At 45.0% G+C, this 27,842-nt stretch overlaps 1 protein-coding gene across 1 annotated transcript in view; it reads right to left on the reverse strand.

The window, feature by feature from the left end:
- LOC144114600 (uncharacterized) overlaps positions 1 to 27,842 on the reverse strand; it is a 200,596-nt gene that overhangs the window by 91,028 nt on the left and 81,726 nt on the right. Inside the window, 7 exon segments of the mRNA XM_077648452.1 lie at positions 6,904 to 7,257; positions 8,269 to 8,518; positions 14,442 to 14,705; positions 18,086 to 18,180; positions 19,416 to 19,600; positions 21,594 to 21,779; positions 22,408 to 22,667. Of these exon segments, the coding sequence (XP_077504578.1) occupies positions 6,904 to 7,257; positions 8,269 to 8,518; positions 14,442 to 14,705; positions 18,086 to 18,180; positions 19,416 to 19,600; positions 21,594 to 21,779; positions 22,408 to 22,667 (1,594 nt within the window).

The raw sequence follows: 27,842 nt of genomic DNA on the forward strand, positions 1-27,842 counted from the left end.
GCTTAACTGCACAATCAGTCGAGATTAATTAACCAACTTTGCAAGCAACACAGATACGCGAAAAAGTCCAATTAGAAAGTTAGAGAACGGTCTATGAAACGTCCCACTGAACAGTTTCTAACTTTCCATCTTTTACATATTGGCTTTTTTTCGCTCACTGCAGATCCCCACGAAATACAAAAAATAACATGTGACATGCCTGCTTGCGCGCCGTGATTACAGTGCTCTCAAGCATTCCGGCCAGCAAGCAAACAGCTCATTTAGCCAGGTGTGCTACTTCTTAAAAGATGACAGGGCTGCGACGCATGCTCTGGCTGTGCAATTACGAGAGCGCAAGCGATAAGGGCTGTGTCTGCTTGTCACTAACATCAAGCGGCGCAATGGGAGCATACCTCTGGTGTAAATCGCACAGCCAGCTGCTGCATCGCTGCCCTGTCTCCTTAAAAGCAGCAGCACACCGAGCTAAATGATCTGTTCGTTCCTACACTGAATGTTTAAGAGCACGGCAATCGCGGCGCGCAGGCGGGCATGTCACGTGGTATTTTTTGTTCCGCACGCATCTTCAGCGAGCGAAAAAAAAGCTGATACGTAATAAATGGAAAGTTAATAACTGTTCGATCGGAAGTTTTGTGGACCGCTGCACAACTTTCTCACTGGCCTTTTTGCCTATCTTCGTTGCTTGCGAAGATGGTTAATTAATCTCAACTAATTATGCAATTTTGCACAATGCAAAAAATAGGGCGACTTGCTGCATACAATAGCCAGCAGCATGCAATTGGTTGTGTTGCCTTTGAGTGCCTTGGTGCATTTTTAAACCCTGGCTAAAGTTAGCTGGGATACCCTGTATAATGTGGGGTGGGGCAGAAAGTGGGGATAATGCACAGACTTTATTTGGAGTCAACTTTATTAACTGTACATATTGCACGTTACGACCTTCGTAGAGTTTCTTTAGGAAGTGTTTGTGAAATCTGCACACCCTCTTTTTGCAGTTAATTTTTAAAAAAAGTGCGCAAGTCAAACAAGTAAATACGGTAAGTGGGTGATTTTATGCCATTTCGGTCAGGCCATACTACCTTTAGTATGTACCTCTTCTGAGCTCTGGAACACTACGGTCAAACGAGGTTTTACTGTATGTTATAATCACTGCTTTGTTGTTCAATAAATTACTGCCATTAACAAGAGACATCAGCGACACTGCAGAGGAGTTTATCTGTATCGCATACAGTGCACTGGTTAGCATAATATCATGTTTATGGCTCAGAGCATGCATTAGTAACCCTATACAGCATTCTAATATATCTTTTTCTTTTTTGGTGTCCCTGAAGTCAGGGAGCTGACCTACACAATACAACAGGTGTTCGCAAACTGGGAACCCAGGAGTTCCACGGGCTGCTTTTGTGGGTTCCGCGAGCACCCACACTGTCCTCTGTCCCTTTCCGGTACACTTCAGACGGCATGTACAAAGCAAGACACAGTACCTCGTTAGTTAAGGGGAGATGTGGGCCTCGAAATGGAAAAAAAAAAAAGAGAAAATTTCTATTTTTCTAAAAATGCCATATTCAGATTCAATATACTCTAGAGTACCTACCTACAAAGTTTCAAGGTACCATTCAACCTCTAACTATAAAAAAATCTATATATTTGATGCCTCCGCAGAGCCAAAATGGCGAGTTTGGTGCATAATGCGGCAGCACTTCGCGCCCTTCGCTTCACGCAACCACGTCCATGATGGCTGCCAACTTCATCTTATTCGAAAGCTAATTCCCTTCCCTGCATACTAGTATTGCTCACTATTGAGAAATCCTCTTGTAACGCCCGCATTTCGTTTTCTTAGGCCTCTGAATGGCTGGCACGCACATTTCAAACGCCATTTTCTCAGCTTGGCGTCTTTTGCCGAAATGACTAGCTTTACGGAAGTTTTCATGATTTAGTGCGCTAGCACTTATAGAATCCATTCCCTGCATTTGGGTGTTGTGTGTTTGTCTATTTGTTTGTCTCAAGGTGGTTTTGTGGAAGGGTGCAAACCTGCCCATGGGATGGTGGGCTGCCTGCCCACCGTGTCAGGTGACAGCCCATTTAATCATGGGTGCAACCTAAGCACACCTGTGTGCAACCCAACCCAAGCAACCCTATTCCCACCGATGGCAACACCTCCTATAGCACCTGCCTTGTGACACTACACCACTGCTCACCTGCTCACCGGGTAGCTTACTTGCCAAGGTGTAGCCGGTGGGTAGGTGAGCAGTGGCACAGAGCAGGTGCTATGGCCAATGTTGCCATGTCGCCCTTTCACTTTTGCATGAAAGAACACACACACCAACAACCACCTTAAGCTAGCAGAGCAGCGCAGCAAAAAATTGCATCATGCTAGCGCATATATCCACATTTGGCCTAATTACCCATATCTACTGAAATTTTTTATAGTGCAATTTCAAGAAATCTTACACTGTTGAATTCAGAAAGAGCTGAACAACGGAGCTATGCTATTTTTTGATGGCTGAGTCAAACATATCAAATTTTCTGAAAAATGATATCACCTAATTATATTTGGTAATTATGGGCCTTCTACATAACTGAACATTTTTATACGATGATATATCTCAATAAGAACATAAACAGCATACCTCCGCATGGCACATCTTTGGCTACAGCTCCATTTCAATTGGAACCAAAAAAAATTGATGGAAAGTGTCTTAAGAACTCGTAAGAAATTAGCTAATTAGGCTCCATTTATTTTCCCATAATATTGGAACTAATTGACATATACCAAAACCAATTTTATTTTTGAAAACAGGAGGAAGAAGTGCACACACATGCTTAATTTAATTACGAACTCTAAAATTTAAAAAATTTCATTGTAAGACCCGAGTCTCCCCTTAGAACTCATTCCAGAGCGCTAGCTCTTCTTTTCTCGTTCCTCGGTTTTGTGCTGTCAACGTTGGTATCACCCCCAGCACAGACCTTGGCAGTGCACAAAGATGCTGTGCAGCAGTAAGCACACGTATTTACCGTATTAACGCGCATAATTTGCGCCCTCGCATTATTTGCGCACCCTTAACTTATCACCCGGGTTTACAAAAAAAAAAAAAATTGCTCCCATATTTTACGTACCGCGCTGCGCTAGACCACCATCATGCACGCCCTATGGCTCTACCCAGTAGCATTCGGCTATTCCGCGTGTTTGTTCGGAAGGCTTTTTGAATCTTTTATGCACTGGGCATTCATGGTGGTGTCAGGGGCCGCTGTTACAATCGTGGTGGCACCAGCGGCATCGCTACTCGGAACGGCCAACAGCGCTTCCAGGGAGGATCGGCGGCTGATAGAAGAGCCAACGCCGATTTTTAGGCGATTTTTCTGTCTTTGTGTCTTCCTGTGTTCGTTCCCTTGCGCCATTCAACTTTATAATGAACCAACTAGCCCAACAGCAAGTACTTCTGCCGCTGTTTGTTTGGCTGATGCATGCGACTTTACCGCTGGCTACGCTTTTCTTGGCGGCTCTGACGGCTTATGTTTGGTTGTTCGCTCGTGTCTTGCGATGGGATATCACAACTATACGGCAAGTTTCAAACTGCTTGTCAGCACCTTATCACGGCGCGGAGCAGCGAAGCCAGCAAGAATAACCACGTGCGCACAAGTTTGCCCATAGACGACAATCGTTGTCGGAAAACTTGTGCGCACGTGGCTATTCTCGCTGGCTTCTCAGTTCCGCGCCGTAATAAGGCGCCGACAAGCAGTTTGGTCGACGCTCGTGCGGTAATGTTAAAGAATTGTGTGGTGTGATAGTTGATTTATTGATTCATGGTTGGTTTCCTGGACGAAGTTGCGAAAGCAAACTTACGAAATCCGGAACTACTGAACAATTGGCTGGGCCGCAAGAGATGACGCTGTTTTAGCGTGTTATTCAGCTTCATGCATGCACCTTCAAGCCATCCCGCAAAGGGAGGCGGGGGGGGGGGGGGGGGGTGCGCGGCCGTTCATTCAGAGTGAACTTTTTTTCGGGGGCCGGCCAGCGTAGGGTGCGGGTCCGAGTGCTGACATATACGCAGCAACATACACTATACCTATATTGCGCGTTATGACCTTTGTGGAGTTTTTTAAGTTGCACTCGCGAAATCCCCGCTTAATTTGCACACCCCCTTCTTAGAGCCCTAATTTCTGAATAAAAAGTGTGCAAATTATGCGCGTATATACGGTATGTTTTGACGGGAGCGCAGGTGGCGGTGGCTCGCCCAGCGAACATGGCAGTGTGCCAAGACACAGCTGCATCAAGGCACATATGTTTAGAACACCGGCAAGAGAGTGTGGAAGGAGCACGACACACAAGGCGCCGCGTTTTCCATACACTGGTGCGCAAGGTGACCGAAAATTTGGGCAGCACCGCGGAGCTAGCCGAGCGGTCAAGCCCAGAAAAAGACAAAAAAAAAAGCGTGCGGGTCTTATTGGGTGTTTTTCACGGCGACTCGATGACATCGACGGCGCTGGGACGAAATTTTGCGGCCAACTAGCGCATTTGCGCCACAAAACCAGAACCTGTGGAAATTACAGAAAAAAAAAGGACAGCAAGCCTACGCTGCTGCTGGCGCTAGGAGTGGCAGATGGCCAATCAAAGCCGGACGAGGTGCCACATGATCCTGTGTGCAGCCCAGCCAGTCAAGTGTGTGAATGCGGGGTAACGTTTGACTTGTGGCTATGTTTCCTGTCTCCTTGTCTTAGGGTTAGAGGTCCAAGCATCAGTGAAAGATGGGTATTGAATAAAAAACTACCTTATTTACACGCATAATTTGCGCACTTGGCTTCAAAAAGGGGGTGCGCAAATTACGTGAAAGCTTTCTGAACAGGTCCTAAAAAACGCTACAAAGGTCATAATGTGCAATATATATAGTATACTGCCGCCTATGCACAGACCCCCCCCCACCTCGCACCCTTCGCTGGCCAAAAAAAAAAAATTGACTCCAAATGTAAGACGCACACCCCCTCCGCCCCACCCATGTTATGTTATGGCGTGTGATGCGTGTTGGCATGCCGGCGCTTGCGCAGCTCAAAGCAATAAACGCACAGCGATACAATCGCGAAGCCAGGAGTGAGAGGCGAAGGAGATAACAGGAGATAATACGGCGCCCTCGCGTGCCGCCTTGCTGACTAGCGGCAAACCAAACAGCAAACGGTTTGGTAGTTCCCGATTTGGGCGCGCGCGCAACTGTACTTCTGGGAAAGCGGCCGCCAGCGTGAGCGAGCCTGGTGAACGGTGCACAATTTGTGCCCTCACCACTTGCACATTTCACAGCCGCACACAGTGACATGGCCACGCCGATCTTTACAAGCCTGCCTTGCGCGTACCCATCTACATGCTGGTGGTCTGGAGCAGCTGAGTGCTCAAAATATGCGTGTAAAGTTTGTTTGTGTGTAAAGCTTTTTTTCAAAAATCTGGGGAAAAAATTGGCGGCGCGCACATTACGCGAGTAAATATGGTAAATTCTGAAAGCGAGAAAACAAATAAATTCTTACAAAAGTGAATAACACTACAAAAAAAAAACGAGAAGTCCATTCACAAGCAACACGACCGATTTTGACGCTTGTGATGATTGATTGTGATGGGGGGGGGGTCCTTCTCACATGTTTAAGGCTGTTAGGGTTCCATGAGACAAAAGAAATTTGAGAACCCCTGCAATATAGTGACCAACATGCAAGTAAATATGATAGTTTTCACTCAATACAGCTGATAGCTCACTTGCGTTACAAACTGAGTTGGCTGCTCTTGCATATCTTGCACCATTTGTCTCAATTCATAAGTGCTGTCATTCAACTCTGTAGACTTACAAGCTGTAGACACAATACCCACTTTGTGCACTGTGGTGCATAACTGTTGCACAAAAAAAGCAAGCTAATTCGGCACTGCTACAAGCAAGTCAATATGAAATAAATGTCAGGCTTGCAGTAAACTGATAGACATGAAAGAAAAGATGAAGCAATCCAGTCGGCCGGTATTAGTTTTATGGGGTTTTAACGTCCCAAAGTGACTCAGGCTATGAGGAATGCTGTAGAGAAGGGCTCTGGATAATTTCAACCACCAGGGGTTTTTTAATGTGCACTGACACTGCACAGCACACACGCCTCAAGCGCTTCACCTCCACTGAAATTTGACCGCCATTGGCAAGGATCGAACCAGAATCTTTCAAGTCAGCAGTCAAAGGCCAAGACCTAAGCGACCGCAGCAGTGTGCAACCCAGTCCGTTTGAATATATTGGAAGCCAGACCATACACATCTGCAAGGTTGCCAGCCTACTCTGCTTTTAATGTAAGTGAACAAGTTCTGCAATTCTGTCTACTTGTACAACCATGTGCAAGAAACTGAACTGTACTTCCCTACAACACAATGTGACACTTTACAAGACAACAAGAAAGAAGAAACAGAAGGAGAAGTGGAGAGTAAATTCAATCCACTGTTTCTCAAGGTCAGTAAAAAGGGGGTTTACAGCAACCAAAATTCAGCAAGCAAAAACTAGCCCTAAACACTAAATCAAATGTGGGCTGTCCAGACACAGTACCTGGCTTATTACAATGATGTTTAAATGATAAGGGCAATAACACAACTTCGAAAAGTATTTTCTAGTGTGGCCCAGCCAAAAGAGGTGCCACCCAATGAGGAAAAACTCAACAAGCCAGGCCTGATGTTCATAGCAGTGGAACAGCTCAGGTTTTGAAAATAGAAATGAATGGGTGTTGTGCCTGTGCTACCTCAACGTGACCACATCTTTCTTATTTCTTGCTTTTCTGTAAAAATAAATATATAGCTGCAAATAACTTTCTTTTAATTAAAAACATACTGTGGCTCAAATTGCTATGATCTGCCATGTCCTACGTCCAATAGCAACACGCAGCACCTGCTCGACCTGCAGTACCAACCTGCTTCAACACTGGTTGCTTCTGTCTTCTTCTCAGTAGGAGCTCCAGTTTGCAGCCCAGTTGGCTGTGAAACGGGCGTGAAGGACGGCCCGAAAAGTGGTTTTACAGCCATAAATCCGGGCTTGGATGCAGTCGAGTCACCAAATTTAAAACTGCTTGATGTTGCTGTTGGTGCAGCTGTTCCACTGGGCTTGGCAAAGCTAAGCACAGTAGCTGATGCTGCAGAGCTGGCAGATGTGGTGGTAGCAGGCCCAAAGGAGAATGCCGAGGTGAATGGCAGAGTATCAGATGTGGTCTGCCCAGGTAGCTTGAACTTTAATCCAGGTTGTGTCCCCGCTGGAAGAGAACCACCACCTGTGATTTAGCAAAAGAAAATGTATGACACCAAGAGGAAAGGCCGCATATAATAGTACATGCATGAACAGGGGTGACAACAGCTGGGTGCAAATCATGGCTTTTAAATTGCAAGCTTGCAAAACAACTGGTATCTTGATAAAGACAAACTTGCGACAAACTACTTACTACCCTCAGAGAAAACCTCATTTCCCACTCAGACAATGAGAAAATGTGCAAAACAATACACACACTCGCGTCATGCTTGCACTTGCGGTGGAAAAGTGATGAGGTGCGGGATGGGCCTGATTTCATTTCATTGGGACATGAGGAAACTCCTCTCGCTCTTGCTGACATTGAAAAAAAGCGGAGAGGGGAAGCAGCGAGGATGAGATGCTAGGATGACGATGACAGCAAAAGCAAAACTCATGACAAGTGCGCCGTCCCAACCACCTGCACGGTGCTCAGCTCGATAGACATGCTGAGGCGGGTAGCAAGCTTGCAGTGAGAGAAAGATGAAAAGCAATCCAAATGGGTATATGAACAATGCGAAAAGCAGTTGTTGATGGCAAAAAAAAGGACAGAAATAAAGGTCTACTTTCACAGCAAGTAAAGGTTTTTCCCTAGAGTGATCCGCAACACGTTTCTTGGAGGATTCTTAGGACACTAGGACGAATTTCAATGTAGCGAAATTTCAACGTTACAAGGTAAAGTGCGGATTTTGTTGACTTTGTTAAATCAAGGTCTAACTGCATATCAAACTATTCTGGGGCCAGCTTTGAATTAGATTATATCCGGATTTCACTGCATGGCTAAAATTTCACCAGCTTGTAAACAAAGGTCTCTTGGAAGTTGAAAAAAAAAAAAAAACGTGAAGTACCATACAAAAGTATTTTAAAGCTAAAGCAGCAGATGCACCTATTCTATATATTGTGGCCTACCTCAAGTACTTATGAATGAAGAACCTCAGGCTTATCAAAAAAAAGGGAGGGAGGGGGAGCAAGGGGAAAAGAGACGAAGGGGTATCCTTACGCGGCACTACGAAGGGAGATGTGAAGGGTGATGGTGAGCCAGCTTCCTTTGTGGTCACAGTGGTCTCCGAACGAGTGGGAAGTGGCTTTGTCACCACATTAGTTACTGCTGCTGAGGAAATCTCCGGTGGTGCCGCAGCCAATGAGCTAACAGTGAGGCCAGCAGGAAACACTGTTGGTGGCACTGCTGAGCTCTTGTAGTCCAGACCGCCACTGGCTTGCACTGAAACCTCGATCACCTTGGTCTCAGGCTGCAAAATTCACAGAAGTGAGGGTTCAGTAAAGTGTCGGGTCAATGAAGAGATTGTGAGGGTTTGTATCTGCAGACAGTGTGTGCTTCGTTAAAGACAGCAACGTCAAATTCTGCACAAATTTAAGCACACAACTGTCACCCCTCAAATTTCATGACAGAAAGGCCAAATGTTCACAATTGATGCATGTTGTGAAAGGTGCAGAGTTTTTCTACAGTGCAACAAATGGGTTGCAGGCCTATTTTCTATGCTTGTGACATGCTACAGAGCAACGAGACCAATAAAGGCGTCCAGTTCAGTCATGTGGCCAGCATTTTCATGTGGCCAGTCATGTGCCCAGCATAGTAGCATGTTTTTTCTTCTTTCAAATGATGCATTAGACATTATTATATATGGTTCACTATATGGTATTCGCCTATGACCGCAAAATAATTTATAATTGAATTTCTTCTTCACACTGTTTCAGTTTCATCAACCAAAGGAAAGCAGTGAAGGAAGTCGCATATTATGCTCATCATGTCAGCCTATTCTTGATTATGCCTGTCCTTTGTGTCATCCAGTCCCCTGTGTTCATACTAAGTTACTTAAGAAAATGCAGCCTACTGCTGCTCGGTTCACACTGCAGAGCTATGATCGCATTTTGAGTTCTAGTGATAAAGAAAACTTGGCTGGGTGCTACTGAGTAGCCGACCGATTTTTCGGACTCCAATAATTCGGACTTGCACGATATGTCAGACCTCGCTGAGGAACCGTCACGCACCTCATAGCGACATGTACATTTTCACGACCAATATTTCGGATTGTGTGGAGTCCAAAAGTTAGATTCTTAAGAATAAAATAGAAGGCAGCAATACTGTGCAGGTTGTTTTTCAATTGAAAATTCGTTTTTTTTCGGCTTAATATTCACACCAGTGGGCATTGCTGTCGCAACCTCCTAGTTCCCTGCCGCTGTGAAAGGCACCATCTTGAACTTAAACGGAGTCAATCCACGGAGGAAGCTTTCCTTCCTCCATGAGCCGATCGGACGGGCTGGCTTAAACAGGCTTGGCTATTTGAACTTCTTCATGGCTGCCACTTGAGATTATAGCACGCTCTTCGTTGCCATCAAGATAGCCTACAAAGCGTGTGCAACTGCGTTGAAAATGGGGCAGCTGCAGCGTCCACCGTGGCTTGTTTGGCACAACCAGCGGTGCTGGGAGGTGACGAGAAGAGGGGGGCTCACGCCTCCGCATTCGGAGACACGAGCGGCCTGTGGATTAACTCTTTCGGTCTTCGCAAACATCATATTGCCCATAGAAACAGGCTGTTATTGCTTTGCGCAGCGTATGCATTCGCTCGCGCCACGACCTGCGGCCACATCGCACTGTCTGGTACCGTGACGTAGAGTGACTATCATGATGGGAGGTGCTGCGGACAGATGAAAACATGACTGTGGTTCAGATCAAGTCTAATATTATCGCTTGCAAGGGGAACATGAGGAGCAGCAAAGCTCGCAATTTTCAAAGCTGTTTTTTCTTAGGAAGATTATTTTTTTGAAGTTCATAGATTTTTCAAACTGTTCGATAATTTAGACCATTTTCCGGGTCCCACCAAGTCCAAAAAATCCGTCGACAACTGTAATCCAGGACCTCGATTTATTTTTCAAAAAAAGGTCGTCAACATCCTACTGTATAATATTTCAGTCTGCTCTGCTTTATACCCTTGTCATACGGTCACTTCGAAAGACTCAAAGGCCAATTGAAAGCTGATAAACGGGCGACTCCAATGGCTAACTAGTCAGTAGTCGATGAAGTCAATAGAGCAGCGTTGAATTCTATCGAGATTTCGTGAACCTTCGAGCAGCAGCTGCGCGCACTCTTAGACGCGGCGTGCTCACAGCAATGCGATGGGGAATAAAATCAGAGCAATATTAGCTCTGAAATATTTGGTACTTCAAAATATACAACTTATTTTGCAGAAAAAAGACAGGCCAGGTGACAAAACACTACACCATGCATAGCGCCGATATTGCCAGTGATACAAAAACAACCAACACCAGCTCTCTCAAAAGTGCATGAATGCTACTACAGCTTGTCCAAGGCAACAAAGTTAATTTCAAGAGTGAATAATATTGCTGTAACAAATAGACATATTGTTTTAACCTTTCTAGGTTAAACATGTCGGGCGATTGCTAGCATGCTTGCAAAATTATTGGCAGCGACAATGGCGCCACACCTTGGTGAGAGATGACGGAATCTCTTGATGGCGATAGAATTTGTCGCGTAGCACCCGCCCTAACTCCTTCGAGTTCAAACGAGATTGAGAATCTCGAAGGCTCCAGACTCAATAGCCTTTGAAACTTCTCGTATGACAGGGGTATTAGAAATATACTACAATGGGGACGCCGCCCGAGAGCCTGCTCGCCTACTCCCAATCGCGGTGAACGACCTCATTTTTGTTAAGCACATTCCTGTGACAGGGACTTGAATTTATTTCCTGTGAGCATAAAAGAACAGGGGAAAGTGAAGCTAGCATTTCTTTTATATCGTTATAGGTATTTAGAAGTCCCCTGCCATTCCACTGCACTAGAAACGCCATGTTATCCTATATAAGTGGAAGTGAAAACGTAGGGTAGCTTCTTTTACGTCCTTGCAATCCGGGCCTTGTCTTTTTTTTTTTTTTTGCGCCGTTCTAAGGAGCCTTGCTGTCTCCATGACATTGATGGCACAAAGCTAGCATGCTTCGTGTCCATTACCTCTTCAGAAGCACTGGAGGATTGTGCAGGATGCATGTGCACATTTGTGTTGAACCTCGCCTCAGAGACCTTAAGCTCGTCAACACGCAGGGCCACATAGCCTGCTTTGGAAGAGGCAGAGTGGTGTGCGCTGCTTCCACCGGGCACGTGGATAGCCCGGCTGCAAGAGTTGAGTAGAGCTTTATGGCACATCAGCAACTGAGGCTATTGTGCGCCAAACATGAAGTTAAAAGTCTGTTTATTTATTTGGCCAATTTTTCCATTTCCATTCTGTTTAAAAGATTTGCTTCTTTTAAAAACCTAAAAATACGGGACAAATCAACAAGAACATTTTCACCTAAGAGCAATGCCGGGTGGAATGGTATGTGTTCATTGTAAAACACAGCAAAATGTTTTTCCTTAGTGTTTCCAGTTTCCTGAATGAAAAAACCACTGTTTACCGTTAGCTCAGCTCAGCATGGTTCACATAGTGGCTTCTCTCGTTTTGTCAGTATGAAATTATTCGTAAAGTGTGTGTGCCCTATACAAAGACAGCAGAGAATCACTTCCCCCTATCATCGGCAAAATTTGTTTTGGCAGTGAACGAGAAGTTCTTCTTGGTATGTGTGCTCCTCATCACAGTTTGCGTCAGTCATAGTTGAAGCAGCATGACGCTCGTCGTTATAACAACAGTTCGATATATCGATAATTCAAAATATAAAATTTGCATGTCAAAAGCTTCTCTAACAACTCCACACATCTCAAGGCAGTTTCCCGATGTCGTGACTAACGGGAACTCACCGATCTGTGCCTCAAAGGCGCATAAAAAAAAAAAAAAAACACGGCGCGATGACCAGAACATTTTATTTCGGAAGAAAAAAAATCTGTGACCTTTGCTTGCTTTTTCTTCTGCACCATCGAGTTCATTAAGCTGTCCTCAAGCTTGCTGACAGTGCCCAAATGTGAAAGGCCAGCTCCTTCCATTGTGCCACAACAGTGGTGAATGACGCTGAAAGCTGATGCAAGTTCAGCTGCAGTGCATGGTGGTTGGTCCTCTTCGTCGGAACCTTCGTCACTGCTCGAGTCTGCGTCCTCGTCACCCATGATGTTAGCCACAATCTCCGCATCAGCGTGATCCTCTACAGCTTGCACGCCGTCGTCAGCGCTGACGAAATCGCGTGCTGTCACGCCACCTGGGATGGCGCCTGGGAATGCCGGGAGCTCACGAAATTCGCTGTCCAGGCATCCAGCGTCATTGTCTTCACTGTCAAGACATCCGTCGTCTGCAGCTACCACAAAGCCTGCTTTGCGGAAGCAGTTCACAGTTGTGCTTCTCTTCACGTCATTCCAAGCACCAGCCAGCATTTGAATGGCTCCGAGGAGGTCCACCTTGAGTTTGATTCCTAATCGAAGGTTCATTAGGAGCCTCTGCACCAGTCGTCATCAGTACCCAACCTTAAACGCTTTCACAATGCCTTGGTTGAGAGGCTGAAGTTTTGCCGTTGTGATTGGTGGCAGAAACTTGAGGGTGATCTGCTTTAATGGGCAGACGACATGATGGGCCGAACAATTGTCAAGAAGAAGACCAACTTTGTGGCCAGGCTTCTCCAGTTCGGCATCCCAGGTCTGTAGCCACTCAACGAAAAAACTGCATGTCATCCAAGCTTTCTTATTTGATGCATATCGAACCAGGAGGCCTTTCACGTTCTTAAAGCAGCGTGGCGACCTGCTCTTTCCGATAACAAATGGCCGTAGTTTGCATGACCCATCCATATTTGCAGCAAGCAAAATCGATACGCGCACTTTGCTGTTCTTTCCACCATGGCATGCAGTGCCCTTCAGATGCAGAGTCTTGTTTGGCAGCATTTGCCAAAAGAGTGGTGTCTCATCTGCGTTGAATATTTGCGACGGCGAAAAGCTGTCGGAAATATTTGGCCACTCTTCGGACAACCACTTCTCTATGTGACTTGTGCTAGCCGCCTCACTTTCGCCCGAAAGGGTCTTCCCGATGATGCTGTAGCGACTCTTAAATCGCTGCTGCCAACCAGTGCCACCAGTGAAGCTTTCTTCTCCGAAGGCCACAGCAAACCATTTGGCCTTCTCCATGAGCATTGGGCCGTCAACAGGTATGTTCTTGGCACGTGTCTCCAAAAACCAGGCGTACAATGCCTTCTCGACCTTGTCAAACATTGGGACGCGCACACGACACGCTCCAGGGCGACTGGACTACACTGCCTTCAGCTTAACATCGGCTTTGTTCTTGAGGATCGTACTCAGGGTGTTTCGAGGAATTCTGAACGCCGCGGCGACCGGCGATTTTTTCTCGCCAGCCTCCACCCGTCGAATGATGTCCGCCTTTGCTGAAAAATTCAAATTCTTGCGTTTTTTCGCGGCCATGGCTCCGGAACACGCGCCAAAAGCGGAAAAAAAAATGCACTGCACCACACGAGTCTCAAGCCTTTGCGTAGGCCTCGTGAATGAAAAGAACAAAGCGAATCAAAAGACGCACTGCTCCGCGTCTCCGCACTACTACAAGCCCAGGCTGCACTGACTTCGTTCGTCTCACTGCGCCAGCGGTGTCAGCCAACCAAAACACAGGAAATGGGCGCCTGCAGTCAGCGTGGTTTCTCCCTCCCGCTTCCCTTTCACACCCAATCGCACTCCAAGTGCGCCTCGTCACGTGCCTTCACACGCCCCTTTCTCAGAGTGCGGGGCAGCGCGCGTGAGATCGCGGGAACATCGCGAGAGTTTCGTGAGGAGAAGCGCACTTGCGGGGGTGGGGTATGGTGGGAGAAGCACACTTGCCAGGGCGCAGCTCAGCACGGAGTTCGATACATCGATATGCCGGTGCACGGGAGTTCTATATACGCGAACTATAGCGCTATACTTTTTCATGGGATTCCCAAGGAGATTTTTCAACTGTTCGATATAGGCAATAATTCGATATATCCGGGTTCGATATATCCGTGATCGACTGTATAAGAGGTCTTCAAGAGACCGTAATATTTTAAAACGGCGCCAAGAACTATGCTTATGTCTGCCTGGATTGTGAAATGTTCACGTACTACACATCACGTGATCTGGCTGCATTGACCTACACAAAAGCATTATTGTTCTGGCAGGCAATGCTGTAAGTTACAAATGCCCACAATAAAATCTACATGAACGTACATGCCTCCAATAAGAGAACTCTGATCAAATAAAGCTCACCATTCTATGTTGCTCTGTAGGCACAGCACGTATCAAAGGGACACCAGAAGAGGTTCCACTTGATGCTACTCCTTCTGTACGCACAAGTGGCGTCGATGTAAGGAAGGATTGAGTGGCCCCTTGTGCGGGTACAAATGCTTTCGGTGTTGGGATGTTATCCCTGGCTTCCAACAAAGCTGTTGGCTTCACAGGAGTTGAAGGTGTTGAGACCAAGCCTTGCTGCTGGGTTTGAGCTGGTTTTGACATGGGAGCCTGAGTAACTGCCTGCAAGGCATTTAAGAGTATTATTCAGACTACAAACACAATGCACAAGTTAATTATTGCCATTTGCTTAAGCAGTACTCACTCGGCGAAACATGTACACAATAAAATAGAACTATACCTATTAGAGGTCCGAATGAATCGAGACCAGAATACAAGCAAGAATGAAACAGTTTAATGAATGAACTTTGGGTATTGTAAAACTAACATAATTATGGTTACTAAGGTTTAGAAACTATACTGATGAAGAGTAGAAAAATAAATACTGCAATAAAGACATTTATCCTGCAGAAGAGGATCTTGGAAGTCATTGCATCCACTTCACTGATATGCAAAGAGTTCCCAACATGGCTAAAATACTTTGCACAGCATGCATCTCGGTGGTGAGACATAGCTGCACATGTCAGTCAGAGGTCTTATCCTCTTTAAGTCTTTCATTACCATGCCACTATGCATCGATCATTAGTAAAATTTTAATGGCCGCCATCTTGGATTCGAGAAACCAAAACTTTGCCGTTATTTCGTCCCGACGTCATACATAGCTCCACCTCTATCCACCGTATTGGACCGTGGAATCATCATTGGCACGTGGCAGGTGGTTGCTTCTACAATGCTATTGTAGATGGCGCTACAAGTCTCAATGCGAGATGTGCTGCTTTCTAGTTGCTGCCACAGATGGCACTGTGATCTCAGGGTGGTAACAGACCCCACGAAATTTCGAAACATGATGAGTAGTTGCAGCCCCAGATGGCGATGTGATCTCAGGGTGGTAGCAGACGCTACGAATCTTGAGACGTGATGAGCAAGAGCTAACGCTCTTAAAAATAACCTGGCCACGTATTTCTGGTTTCTGAGCTTCGACGCTCGCCTGCGGCAACTGCAACTATTGGCCTTGGCATTCGCCAGTAGTGCAATCATGGCTCTGCGCTGCTTTTGAATGCAGACTCATTTTCTTTTTTAGAAGCAGTCTCACTGTTCCGACGCCAATGTGTGTTCCCCTCTCGCTTGCGTTCGTGTTGGATCTTCCTGTACACCGAAACTGGGCACTCATCACGGACTTACAGGTGTTTGCACGATGAAGCTGCCTCAACGCATTTTCGGCTTTTCTTTTTTTTCGAGGGCAGCGGGGTATTTTATAAATCGACCTTCGGATAACCTGAGCATTTCTTCCAGTCCCTTGAACACCGAATTATTAAGGTTTTACTAGTCACCATGCTATATTTTGTAGCCAGTCTTGTCGTTTTATGGATTTCATTTTGCATGATCACATTAGGTACTGTTATAGTAGTGCGTGGAATACTCTTGGCACTATAATACTGTTATGCTGTGTAATCAAGTAGATCACAGTTCTGTGCACATCGTGTTTTTTTATACAGTGATGAGACAGTCTAGTTTTGTTTATTTCAGCTGCAAAGGCCATACACTATTAGAAAAAAATTAAGAGCAACAGTATTTACTTGTTTATTATTTTCTGAAATATGAACAGATATTCGATACTTGATTCGATATTCAAAGCCATTTTTTTCTTTTTCTTCATATTCGTATTTAATTTGTATTAGAACATTTCAATACTCAATTCCACCCCTACTTTCAATTTCAATTGCACACCTACTTTACAGCTCTACCCAGTAGCATTCGGCTATTCTGCGCGCTTGTTCAGAAGAATTTTCAATTTTTTCTTTTCTTACTTTTAACTGCATACCGGGTGCTCATGGGAGTGCCAATAGTTGATGGAAGAACCGCTGTTCCAATTGCAGCAGCGCCGCCACTGGGAACAGCAGCACTTCCGGGGAGTGTCAGATGAAAGAGCCAGCGCCGCTCATGCATAGTTTCTCTTTGGCTCTGTTTGATGCATTCGACTTGACTGCCAGCCACATTTTACCAGTTTTTACTGTCATGCTTCGTCAATCGTAATTAGTGCTCCGGGTCCAGTAAGCGTTCGACGCTCGTTCATGGCTACATTCAAGATGGCTGTCATTATCTGCACCGAAGAAATGAACTGCGCGCCAGACCGCCAGTTTGACGTTTCAGGACGGATGATGGTGCAACGGCTGCAGCGAGGCAAAATTTTGACCTGTTCCATGCGATGTTGTGGTGCGGTCGTTCGCAAAGTGCAGGATTTCGTGGGACAACGACATGCTGTGGTTGTTATCGAAGTGCAGGATTTTGCTTGGGAACGATGTTAGAACGACATGCTGTGGGACCGCAGCAGTGATGACAATGGCAGCACTAGTGAAGACAATGGCGCAAGTGTGGACAAGTAGTCCAGTGACTAATACATTTTTGTTGTGAACAGTGCCCACAAGGGCACATCCTTCTTTTTTTCATGACATGTGATACAGGGGGGTCAACTTACATTCGAGTCAACTTACAATTGTGTACATATGGTAGTCAGTCAGGCAATTTTTGGACAAGGGACCGTTCGTTTTTTGCCATGTGCACGTCAGGAGTGCACAGGCGGCTCTGCAGCATGTAATTCAGCTTTGAGTAGGGCTATTTTGACAACCACTTGCCATGGCGGTCATTCCTAGATGCAGTCTCACCTCGGCAGCCAGTTCAAATTAACCGGTGAAAGACCCGTAGTGTCCGAATTAACGAGCGTCCGACGCCACAGACAAACATAGACATTGGCCAGGAGCGCACCTGCAGTTTGAGTTATCTGGATTTCTAAATTAACGGGGGTTGAATTAACAAGCTTTTTCTATATGCATATGCTGATGTAAGTCTCTAGCTTCAGCTTTGGATCAAGCCACAACTCCCCAGAAATCTAATGCAAAATTGGGCTCTAACGCCAAAATTTATTGCCTAAAATGCATTAAGCAAATATGTTAAGCTCACAATCAATAGCTTAGAGTCAAGGAATGATGACGATGAATTTTAATGGTGCAAAAGCAGCTTGGCTTAGGAGTACCATGGAACAAAGTGCCTACACAAGTTGGGGTCAAAGACTCCTGTGCCAAGCAGTTCATCCCAGATAAACCGGGCACCAAGCCATGGGTAAGCTTGTACTCAAGGAATAACCAGTGGCTACCCAGAGGCAGTGCGGATCGAACCCTGCATTTTCCACATACGAGGCAGACTCTCAAACCACTAGGCCACTGCTGCACTGCTTACACAGCCAGGAAATCAATTAGTTCATAAAAACAAGCTATTTGTAGATGTTGGTTGTGTGCAAATGGGTTGCAACTATAAAGGCACACAAGCAGCATAATGTGTGTCAACCAAAACTAATGAAACCACATGACTCATGTGGCTTTCTGTCAAAACATCTCCCTAGCAAAGGTAGCCCGCTTGAAGACACCTCATATACTATACTATGTCATGTCACTCAAACACGTATAGTACTCTCAGTGAAATCAGAACAACGGAAGAATTGTGCATACTTGACTAGCCTGCTGCTTGGCTGCCTGATCCTTTGCAAATGATTCTTCCATAACCACAGCCAGCCTGGATAGCAGCCGTGACTCTGAATGCTTGTCTGCAAACCAAACGGAGGCATTTTGATATTTGTAACATGTGTCAGATTGTAAAATTCATCTTCGAAATGGGTCATGAATGACTCTCACTCTTTCCAAAATTTTTTTCAATTCCTTGCCATCCTTTGTAGCTCTCAGCAAGCCGAGGGATTGCTGCTGTTGTTGAGGTGGCATCATAGTCTTTCAAGAATAAACAAACCACAAAACAAAGGGTGTTTTCTACCTGCCAACCTACCAATGTCAAAATTTGGTTGATTACAAGAGGGAAGGTGGGGGACGCAAAGGTGTGTGTGCAAGAAGCACATTTTGCCGATCTGAAGAATGACTTTGCCATATGAGACTTCGCTCACTTCAGAAATTTATCACCGCTGTTTCGTGAAAAAATTCCTAAAAGTGTTGGCTCTTCATCAACAGAAGTAATGCATGTCAAGTTACACCCCAGTGGCCTCCGGTGCCCGTTTTCTTGTAGCAGTTTGTAGGCTCCTAAAAACTGCAAAAAGATTTGGCCAGCACAAGGTGCTCCTGCTGATTTATGGCCATTCACTTGAGCCAGCAAGACGCTTCCAGTGAGCAAATGTTCCCCAGAGGAATAGAGAACGTGTACCCCATCTCTAGTATGCCTCCAGGTAGCTGTTGACGGGCTCTGCTGATGACGCAGAGTGCAAGGTAGCTCGTGTGTTCCCTCTGATAAAGCATATGATTTCATTCACATGATAGGATGTGAAATGCCATGAACCACTGGTTTGCTGAAAAGTGGAACAACAACGAGAATATCAAGCCATTTGTTTTTTATGTACTGGGAGCGAATTCTGTTCTTCAAAGATAGCAACAGCCCTAATTTAGATTCACCCAAATTATGGCTGCTGTTTTTCTTTCTGAACCTTCAGCAGTGCACAAAGCTGGTGTGTTTTTTTTGGCCAATGGTCTCCATCTCCCCTCTCACAATTCCATGGAATGCACATAAATAAGGGTGCACTATATGTAATAAAGAAGTCAATGCACATGTGAACATCTGAAGCACCAGCATGCAAAATACCCGAAAGGCTGGGCTCCTGCTCTACACCAACACATCTGTGGAAGCACAGAGTTAATTTCTTTCTTGCTTAAGCACCTGTTTGGCAGTCCTAAAGAATCGGCTCTAAAAGAAAATGTGCCACTTATGATGCTGTTCTCATGAAGCTGCCAATTTCAGCCACTTGGAGATCCTAAACAATTGCCGATAGTCATGAAGGCTCACCAATCACTCGAGGCTCAATCGTGGTCACTTCCCTTTGGCCAAAGAACTCTGCTAGGTAATTCTTCTTCTCAGCACTCAGGGTGACTTTGTTGGGCTTAGCAAGGTGCACTGTAGTAGCCCTGGCAGATGATGCTGACAGGCTGGTCAACAGTAGAGAGTCTGCTAGTGCAGCTACTTCTTCTTCCCTGCAGCAAGTGAAGTAAAACTACACTTGGTGCACTAGTACTAGAACAACAGTACTAGTGCTGTAACTGTACTGTTGTTTCTGTATTTCTTAATTAAGCATAATTAAGGTTTGCATTGAAAAGCATGTGACCAAGACTATGATGGTTTTGAGGTGCACATTTCTGCCGTCAGCAGTGATCTTTACTTACACATATTGTGAACCAACTTTTTCATTTTCATTTCATCTCATTTCCATTTATTTGTGCCCATTTACAAGGGAATGGAAGAGGCCAAGATAAAAGCTGCTTGTTGGCAGCTTGAATGGTCCTTGGACCCCTTTACATATTGGCAGATGGGTGGCAAAGAAAAATTTTGCAAAAGAAAAGCAAAACAACATGGTTACATGTATTTTCAGCGGGGCAACAATTTTCAGCAGTGACAACTATACGATACAGGTTTTTTTGAGAAACGAAAAATAACCGTTTCCTGCCCAATGCAATGTACAGTAGAATATCAATGATACGATCCTGGTAAATACGAATTTTAAGGGCAATACAAATTCGTTAAATGCCCCTGCCAGAGCACATTGTGTGCAATAGGCAGAAATTTGGATGTTAATAACAACCCCCAACCCACTGTGATGATGCAAACGCGCGAGCCGCGACCACACCCTTGAGCACCAAGTACTTGCTGCTCGTACACCGCTGACGCCGGGTTCACCAGTCGTGCGGTGCACACCGCGAGTAGTGAGCTGCAGTGCACGGCTGCAAGTAAACTCCGTCAGCCAAAAACAGACCTGTGTGCATTCTGCATGCAAATTTTGTTCACTTCATATGATCGAGATTCTACTGTACCATATTTACTCGCATAATGAACCCAGTCCCTACTTAATCACAAAGTGAACAAGGGAGAGAAACCTCAGGGTGCTTGCCAACGCTGCAGCAAGACGAAGTCCTCTTGTCGTAACGCTGGCCAGTACCCTGAGGTTTTCCCTCCCCTGTTCGCTTTGTAATTATCAAGAATCATCTGACCAACCTCTCTATACCATGGACTCCAGTCCCTACTTTGGTAGCTAAGAATTTATTTTTGCTTTTTTAAGCGCTCGCTTTTCCCAGTGCGTTCTTCAGTTTCACGCCATCCGGCAAACTTTGGCAGCGCAGCAAAATGCTGCATGCCGACAACATCACGGCGCTTTTATCTTTTACAAGAGCTTCTGCGGGGGTGCCGTGCACAAGGGACTTGGCAGAGCACTAAGACGCTGTGCACCCTCGAGAGGAGCACGGCTTGGTCAGCATAGTGCTTCCTCCTCCTCCAAATTCCTCCTCGCGCTCTCTTTGCTATCGCCATCTTTCGTCCTCCGCTGTGCTCTGCGCACAATTACACCACTGACGGTGAGCCACGTTGCTCAAACTGGGAACAGGTGCCTACGAGCTGTGCTTTAGATTGACTGTCCCTTGTAATACCCCTGTTACACGGGCAATGTTATCCGTGGTTAATGCTACGCGAAACCAAGGTACCCCCCATCAGTCAAAAACCACGAAGAAAAAGTGCAGCTCTTACATGAAGGTATATGGTACTGTGCTGCATGTCCCATGAGCTGACATGTTCACCTTAAAATATGTTTGGTTTGGTTTATGGGGGTTTATGGCATTCGGGTGTGAATTTTGAATGTGCGGCCCATACACCGACTAAAAAAAACGTATAAATGTATTCTTTCCCAACCATCTAGCCCAAAACAGGGGCTGTGGCTCGTACACGGGTGCAGCCCTCTCACGAGATTATACGGTAGCTCCAAGGACATTTCCTCAACAATTGCAAACTGTCTCAAGGCACATCTGAAAAAATATAGATGGAATGCTGTGCAGCTAAGTCGAAAGAAGAAAAAGAAAAAAAAATTGAAGGTTACTCCATAGCATGCTTCTGAACTCAAAATATTCTAAGTTACAAATACACAAATAAAAGAACAGAGACACAATGGGAAATGTAGGATGCAGAGGAAGATGAAGCACTGACCTATTCAAAATACTGGACTCGTCCCAGCATGGCCGCAATGTCTTGCAGTGTTTGCTGACAACCCGAAGCCTATTTAGCTGAGCTCCCAACAAGCCAACAGTTTTTGACAGCAGCTCAGCAGTGTTGTGGATGTCACGCAAGGCTCGATAGATAGCCTCAGCAGTTGAAAGCTCCGCAGTGCGCTTGCTGTAGGGTGTGGAACAACAAACAGTAAGGTGAAAACCAGTCTCTGCAAAAGTGGCCTTGACATAAACCAACAACCAGTGTCCAAATTCAGAATAAAGCTAATGGATGCTTACTTGAGTGTACTTGCTGTATGTAAAACAATGTGTTTAACAAACTGTTAGGTTCAGGACTGATTACATTGTTTGTAACATAACACAATGGGTGAATACTGCCACATGGCGATAGCAATACCCAGGTGTATAAGGTACAAAAAAGCCAAAACGTAAGTGTTTATTTGGCAAACTTGTGTGCATTAAACAAAGTAAAAATATGGTGTCACCCTAGCTGGCAGGCTTTCTTCTAAAACTGCAGAATCGCTACCCTACAAGCTAGATGCTATTTACATGCATCAACATATATTCTCACATACTGGTAGTTACTGGTATTGGTAGTTATCAAAGAGGTCTAGAAGCTGCTTCACGCATGCCGTGGAGTGTCTTGTAAGAATGGAAACGCAACACAACAAATGTGCGGTAAGGGCAAATGAAAATGATGAAGGTGGCAGGAAAGCCCCCAAATAATGCCCAAAACCAGGACCCACCAATTGTTCAGAGCAATGCTTAACCTAGCAGTACTAAAATATACTTGCCGACTGCTTAGCTGATCAACATGCTCCCGCCAATCAAGGTCTAGACGTGCATGTACTTCCCGCAGCTGCTCCTGAACATAGTGTCGCAGGCGCCGTGCTTCAGCCAGGCGCCGCGCAGCCACAGGATCCAGTCCCCGATCACGAAGCAGCCCCGCATACTGGGGGTCCCGGTTGCGCAAATCACGTGTCCGAGCCTCCTCCAACAAGGCAAAGGTCTCAAACACTAGGCTCCGCAACGTATGAACATCTACATGCGTCTTCTGGAAAAGCAAAGGAAACCTCTGTCACTGACAGCACGGAGGTATCTGGTTCTAGCATTTCGCAGTACTGTTAGTGACCATTTTTTTCCTCAAGATGGAGTGGCAGCTGAATTTCAAAGCACTGTTGCAGCACTTCATCAGGGGGACTATGCTAGAGGCCCATGTCTATCGAGATATGAGATGTTACTTCGTGGAGCTGCATGCTTCTGCTGAGTGCTAAAAGATTGCCAACACTAAGAGCGCAAAAAACAACTCTGCAACAACGGCCACAGCAGAAGACGAAACGTTTCTCATTTTCACTCACAACAAAAGCTATTTTTTAGCGAGAACTGTACAGAGAACATTGAAATGCGAGGGCACACAATGAAAGGCAGCAGGAGTGCTTGCATGGACAAAAAAGGTTTTTAAAACTTGCGTCACATCCTCCAAACTAGGCCACTGCCTGACCCTAGGCTAGGCGTCCACATTGTCTGTTGCAGTGCATTTTACATGGTTCTCACTAAAAAGCTACACGTCCGGTGCCCATGCGATTTCACCACAGTTGCTTCCTTGACATGGTTTGCATAACTACAACCAGTTTAATCTGAGTAACAATTTCATTAATGTAAGCAAAAAAAAAAGAGAGTGAGTGTGAATGTGTGTGTGTGCATGTATGTGAGAGAGGTAAAAATCAGGCACTAAGTTTGGATTTGAAAATTGAGCACAAATCAAACTTTTCTGGAGACTTTTGTGCAGTTCGGGTTTAATCCTGTTGGTGAAAAGAACAAAAAATTAGCACTGGTTTTGCTGCGGTAAAGAAGATATAAATTTGCGAACCAGCTACATAAATGGGTTAAATGCATGAAATAAATGCTTACTTTTGTTTACACATACGCTCACTTTAGTAATGTTTATACGTCTGAATAAGAAACTTTGTTCTAGAACCTGGTTTCAAACAAGAACTTTCTGAGCTCGTTATGAAGTGATACAAGCCCCACATATTAGATGAACGGCGCAAGAAGTTTACAACCATCAACCATAAACAAAAAAAGGACTTCTATATGGGTGTAAGATAGCTGCTAGATTTTGGCTAAAAAACAGTCTTAACCCAATCTTACTAAAACTTCTGCAGGCTGCAAACATGGGAAATTGCAGGTTTTAACTAAAAACAAATAGCTCTAGATACAGTAAAGGAGTTTTCATGGCATAAATATTTCGTGAAGCAGAAGTGATAGGCCCCATAGCACTCCCTTTGCCAAATTATTCACTGGACTAATTTTTCACAAGGTCTATATTTTTCAAGACAAATGCAAAAATTGGGTTTTCGTGAAAATTCTTCACAGTACAACACAATCCATGGGCACCTTTTCAGCCAGCTCTAAAAAAACATTGCAACCTTTATCTTGCATATTAATATTTTTAAGAGGTTAGGCACCAAACATATGGCCTTTGATTCTTAATATATTATACAAGACCTAATTTTAACAGTCCCACACCAAAGAAATTTTTACTTTGAAATTGACATTGCAACACAATACTTTCAAGACTGTAGAAAAAAAAATTAGTACACTCCCGAATTTTTTTTTGTTTTAAAATTTCACCATCTTTTGAGCTCATCAGAGCAGCAACACAGCAGATAAATGGCAGCTCATGAGGAATGATATGCAATACCTACAACACCACTCGAATTTGTGCATGGAAACATTTGCCATAAAGATGCAGGGATATACCAAAGAGTCACTGTGCAGTGCTTGTGGCACAATGAATCAGTTCCACTGAGCAAGCACCTTTCTGCTGATTTAACTCTGCATATAAAAATGCAGCAGAATCCGACACTCACATATGCATATTTAAGGATAATAACTGGCCCAATACAATCTCTTTATTGATGACAAGCTCATCATTTGCCCCGTTAGAGACTAACAACTATGACCTGGCAATTTAAGAGCTTTTACCACACGAAATGCAAAGAAAAGAAAATGATTTCACCTCACCGTTGAAAACAAAATAATGTTTTCATCTCACTGTTACCAAGCTAAGCATGCTGTTACAGCAGAATCTCGATGATATGATCGCGATCAATATAAAGTTTAGTATGATACAAATAAGCAAAATTTCCTAAATGAAGTGGATTGTGCAGAGCCTTTGTCAAAGGGTTAGAGCCCAAGGGGTTTGCTTCTAAGCCGTGTAGTGGGGCTCCTGTAGTATTTGTGGAAGTCCTAGCTATTGGAGAGGCCAGTACCAAAGATCTTACCATCAGAAGATTTTGATCACTAAAGATGCATTACAAGCCACATGGTGTGGCTTAGCACCTTGGGCTCTAAACATTTGACAAAGGGGGCACAGCAGGCAGAATTTCGGATGTTCTGGACACTCTCCCACACCACTATGGATGATATGTACACATTGGCCTTGACCACATCCATGACCACAAAGGGCTGCCTCACAACACAAACACCATGGTCAGCAGTCTTCGCAACCTGCACATTGTCATAGTACAACTACATGCCACCACCAGTGGGATCCAAACCAACAACCTCTCATTCTGCTTACTAATCAATTATCTTATGCACATGCCTGCTTGGTATGAGTGCAGACACATGCATGGGTAGTGGGGTTTTCATGGCTGCAACAAAGTTGTAGCGGGACCAATTTTTCTGGTGTCGAAGCGATGTAAACGGGCCACTTCTCTAAGGAGTAGCAGTGGAGTCACTGTACCAGCGGAGGGTAGTTTGAGATGCAACTGAACCTTCCATAAATGCATGTAAACCATGCATGCGTGTGTGTGCATTTGTGCACGTGTGTGTGTGCGATTGTGCACGTGCATGCGTTCGGTCTCAGCCAATTGTCAATATCCCTAGCTTTTTTTCACAGCCCAGATAATTGCAAGAATAAGACAAACAAGACAAAGGAAAAAGCATTAACAAACATAGCATCGCTTCTGCGCTCCTCTCACAGTTGCAGAGCAAGCACACTAACACTGCAATTTAATTCCAACCAGATGGAAACCCACTGCAAGCTGTCTGCAGCTAGACCAGCGCTCTCTCCTATCGCTGACCGACAATACTTGCAGCGTCAGGAGGTGAAAATCACAGCATGTGAAATGGGCTTAAGACCTCAATGCTGACCGAGATTTTCGCAGTAGCGTGGTCTCTCCCACTTGAGCCAAGCATAGGCATGAACCTGAACACCGACACCGCTGGTGAATGTTCATATCACACGTTTCCAGTTCGCCCTTCACATGCTGGGATAATCACAGTAAGATGGCAGCACTGGGCAGGCTTGTTTCGTTTCTCACTTTTTCATGACACAGATTGGCAAGGGACGCAGTCAGCCTGGTACACGACCTCCTACAAATGGCTGGAAGGAGGATTCTAGACAAGATAAGGCTTGCAGGTTGCACCGCATAAGCCACGTCAGAGGCGACCATGGTAGCAGACGTGACTTTGATGTTTACCAGGGTTGCATTGTTGGTGGCTACTTTGCACTGAATTAGCTACCTTATGACCTCATCTGGCAATGAAAATTCCAGGTTGGTTCCTGGGCTATTTTCTGACTACTTCGAACTTTTATTTTGGCGCATTTATTAGCCAATTTTTGGAATTGCATATACAATAGCAAGTAAGCATAAACATAAAGAGTACCCATTATTTCCAGCGGGTATGGTGCACATCCAGGCACCCAAAGCCATGCGCAAAGGTGCAGGCATGTGGATGGCATAACGCCACTTAACACTATAACACGAGAAGCATGATACCGGCGAGAAACCACATGTGCAACCCAAGTTTACAGCGGGACTGCCATCTGCCATGGAAAAGCACGCAAATGCAAGGCGTATGTTCCGAGAAGAATGCCAAAAGGACAAGAAACTTGGATGGATAATAACGTAGCCGTTACCTGTGCTTAGGTGGATTCTAATGAGTAACTACTCCCTCATTACAAATCTACTTCCCTTTGGAAGATTCTCCTAAACACTGGACCAACACCATTCCCACTTCGAGTTGCTGATCAAGTCGTTCTTGCTCTATCATCTGCCAGCTGCCCTGGTTAGCCGCATTGGTAGACTGCCCTGGTAAGGCAGTGGTCCCGGGTTCGAACCCTGGGCCAGAGCGATTTTTTCTTCAACTACGAAGTTTCAGTGAAAACTATATAGCTTTCCTTTGCAACCATATGACAGCGCTTGGGTGAATGCCAATTAGTAATTACTATCTTATTACAAATCTACACAACCTTGAGAATTACCCTCAACATTCGACCAAGAACGCTATCTATTGTAGATAACCCATGTGCATGCACATAGCAAAAAGGCCAAAATTTTGTGCTCCTTAGTCTCTTTCTTGTGTTGACTCAAAATGCTATTATTTACTGTTCATTAATAAAAGTTGTATTCATAATATCAATTCTGTTCTATTTGACTTTGGGTTCTGGCTACTTTTAAAATCTGCCCAACAGCAACAACCCTGATGTTTATTGTACTACATGCACCGTTCTGGAACAGGTTTGGCACAGATTACTGTAGTTACTCTATTCTACATGCCCTCAATTGTAACACGCAACCGTTTTTCAAGGCTGGAAAAGGAAAAAGTGAAATGACTTCAATTGTAATGCACACCAGATTCTCATGCTTCGATACAGAAATGATCTTCTGACTTGAAACAACTAACCTTTATTGCAACCACTCTAATGTCACAATGAAGCAGACTGCATCACCTCCTCAATCGCCTTTCTGGCAGACGCCTGCTCACCTTCAAACCGAAAGTCTACTTCGTTTCACAAAATTCATGATCAAGTACCTGATGGCTTTGAGCTCTGTCGGCACTAAGCCTTTTAGGCCTTGCCAGCTGCATCCGCCAATCATGCACATAAGCTTCAGGAGCACCAAATGCATGTGAGGATTGCCACTTGCCTCCATACACAACAAGATTGCCTTATTTTAAGCACTAGCTTTCCTTAGCTCGTTTCTTCACACTCTCATTGACGTCTGCAGTGCAGTCCTTACCTTAGCAGCGCGTCAAGATGCTGTGCTTTGATAACATAACGAAGCATTTATCTTTCGACGGGAGCTCTGATGGCAATGGCACGCTCGGTGAATATGACAGAGCACCAAGACGCTGTGTGCCCTGGACGGGAGTGTTGGCGACGGTTGCGCAATCTGTGCGGCGCTTGCCCGGCTGCACCACTCTGTGCTTAAAAAAC

The sequence above is a fragment of the Amblyomma americanum genome, chromosome 1 (assembly GCF_052857255.1).
Source record: "Amblyomma americanum isolate KBUSLIRL-KWMA chromosome 1, ASM5285725v1, whole genome shotgun sequence".
Taxonomy (NCBI): Eukaryota; Metazoa; Arthropoda; class Arachnida; order Ixodida; family Ixodidae; genus Amblyomma; species Amblyomma americanum.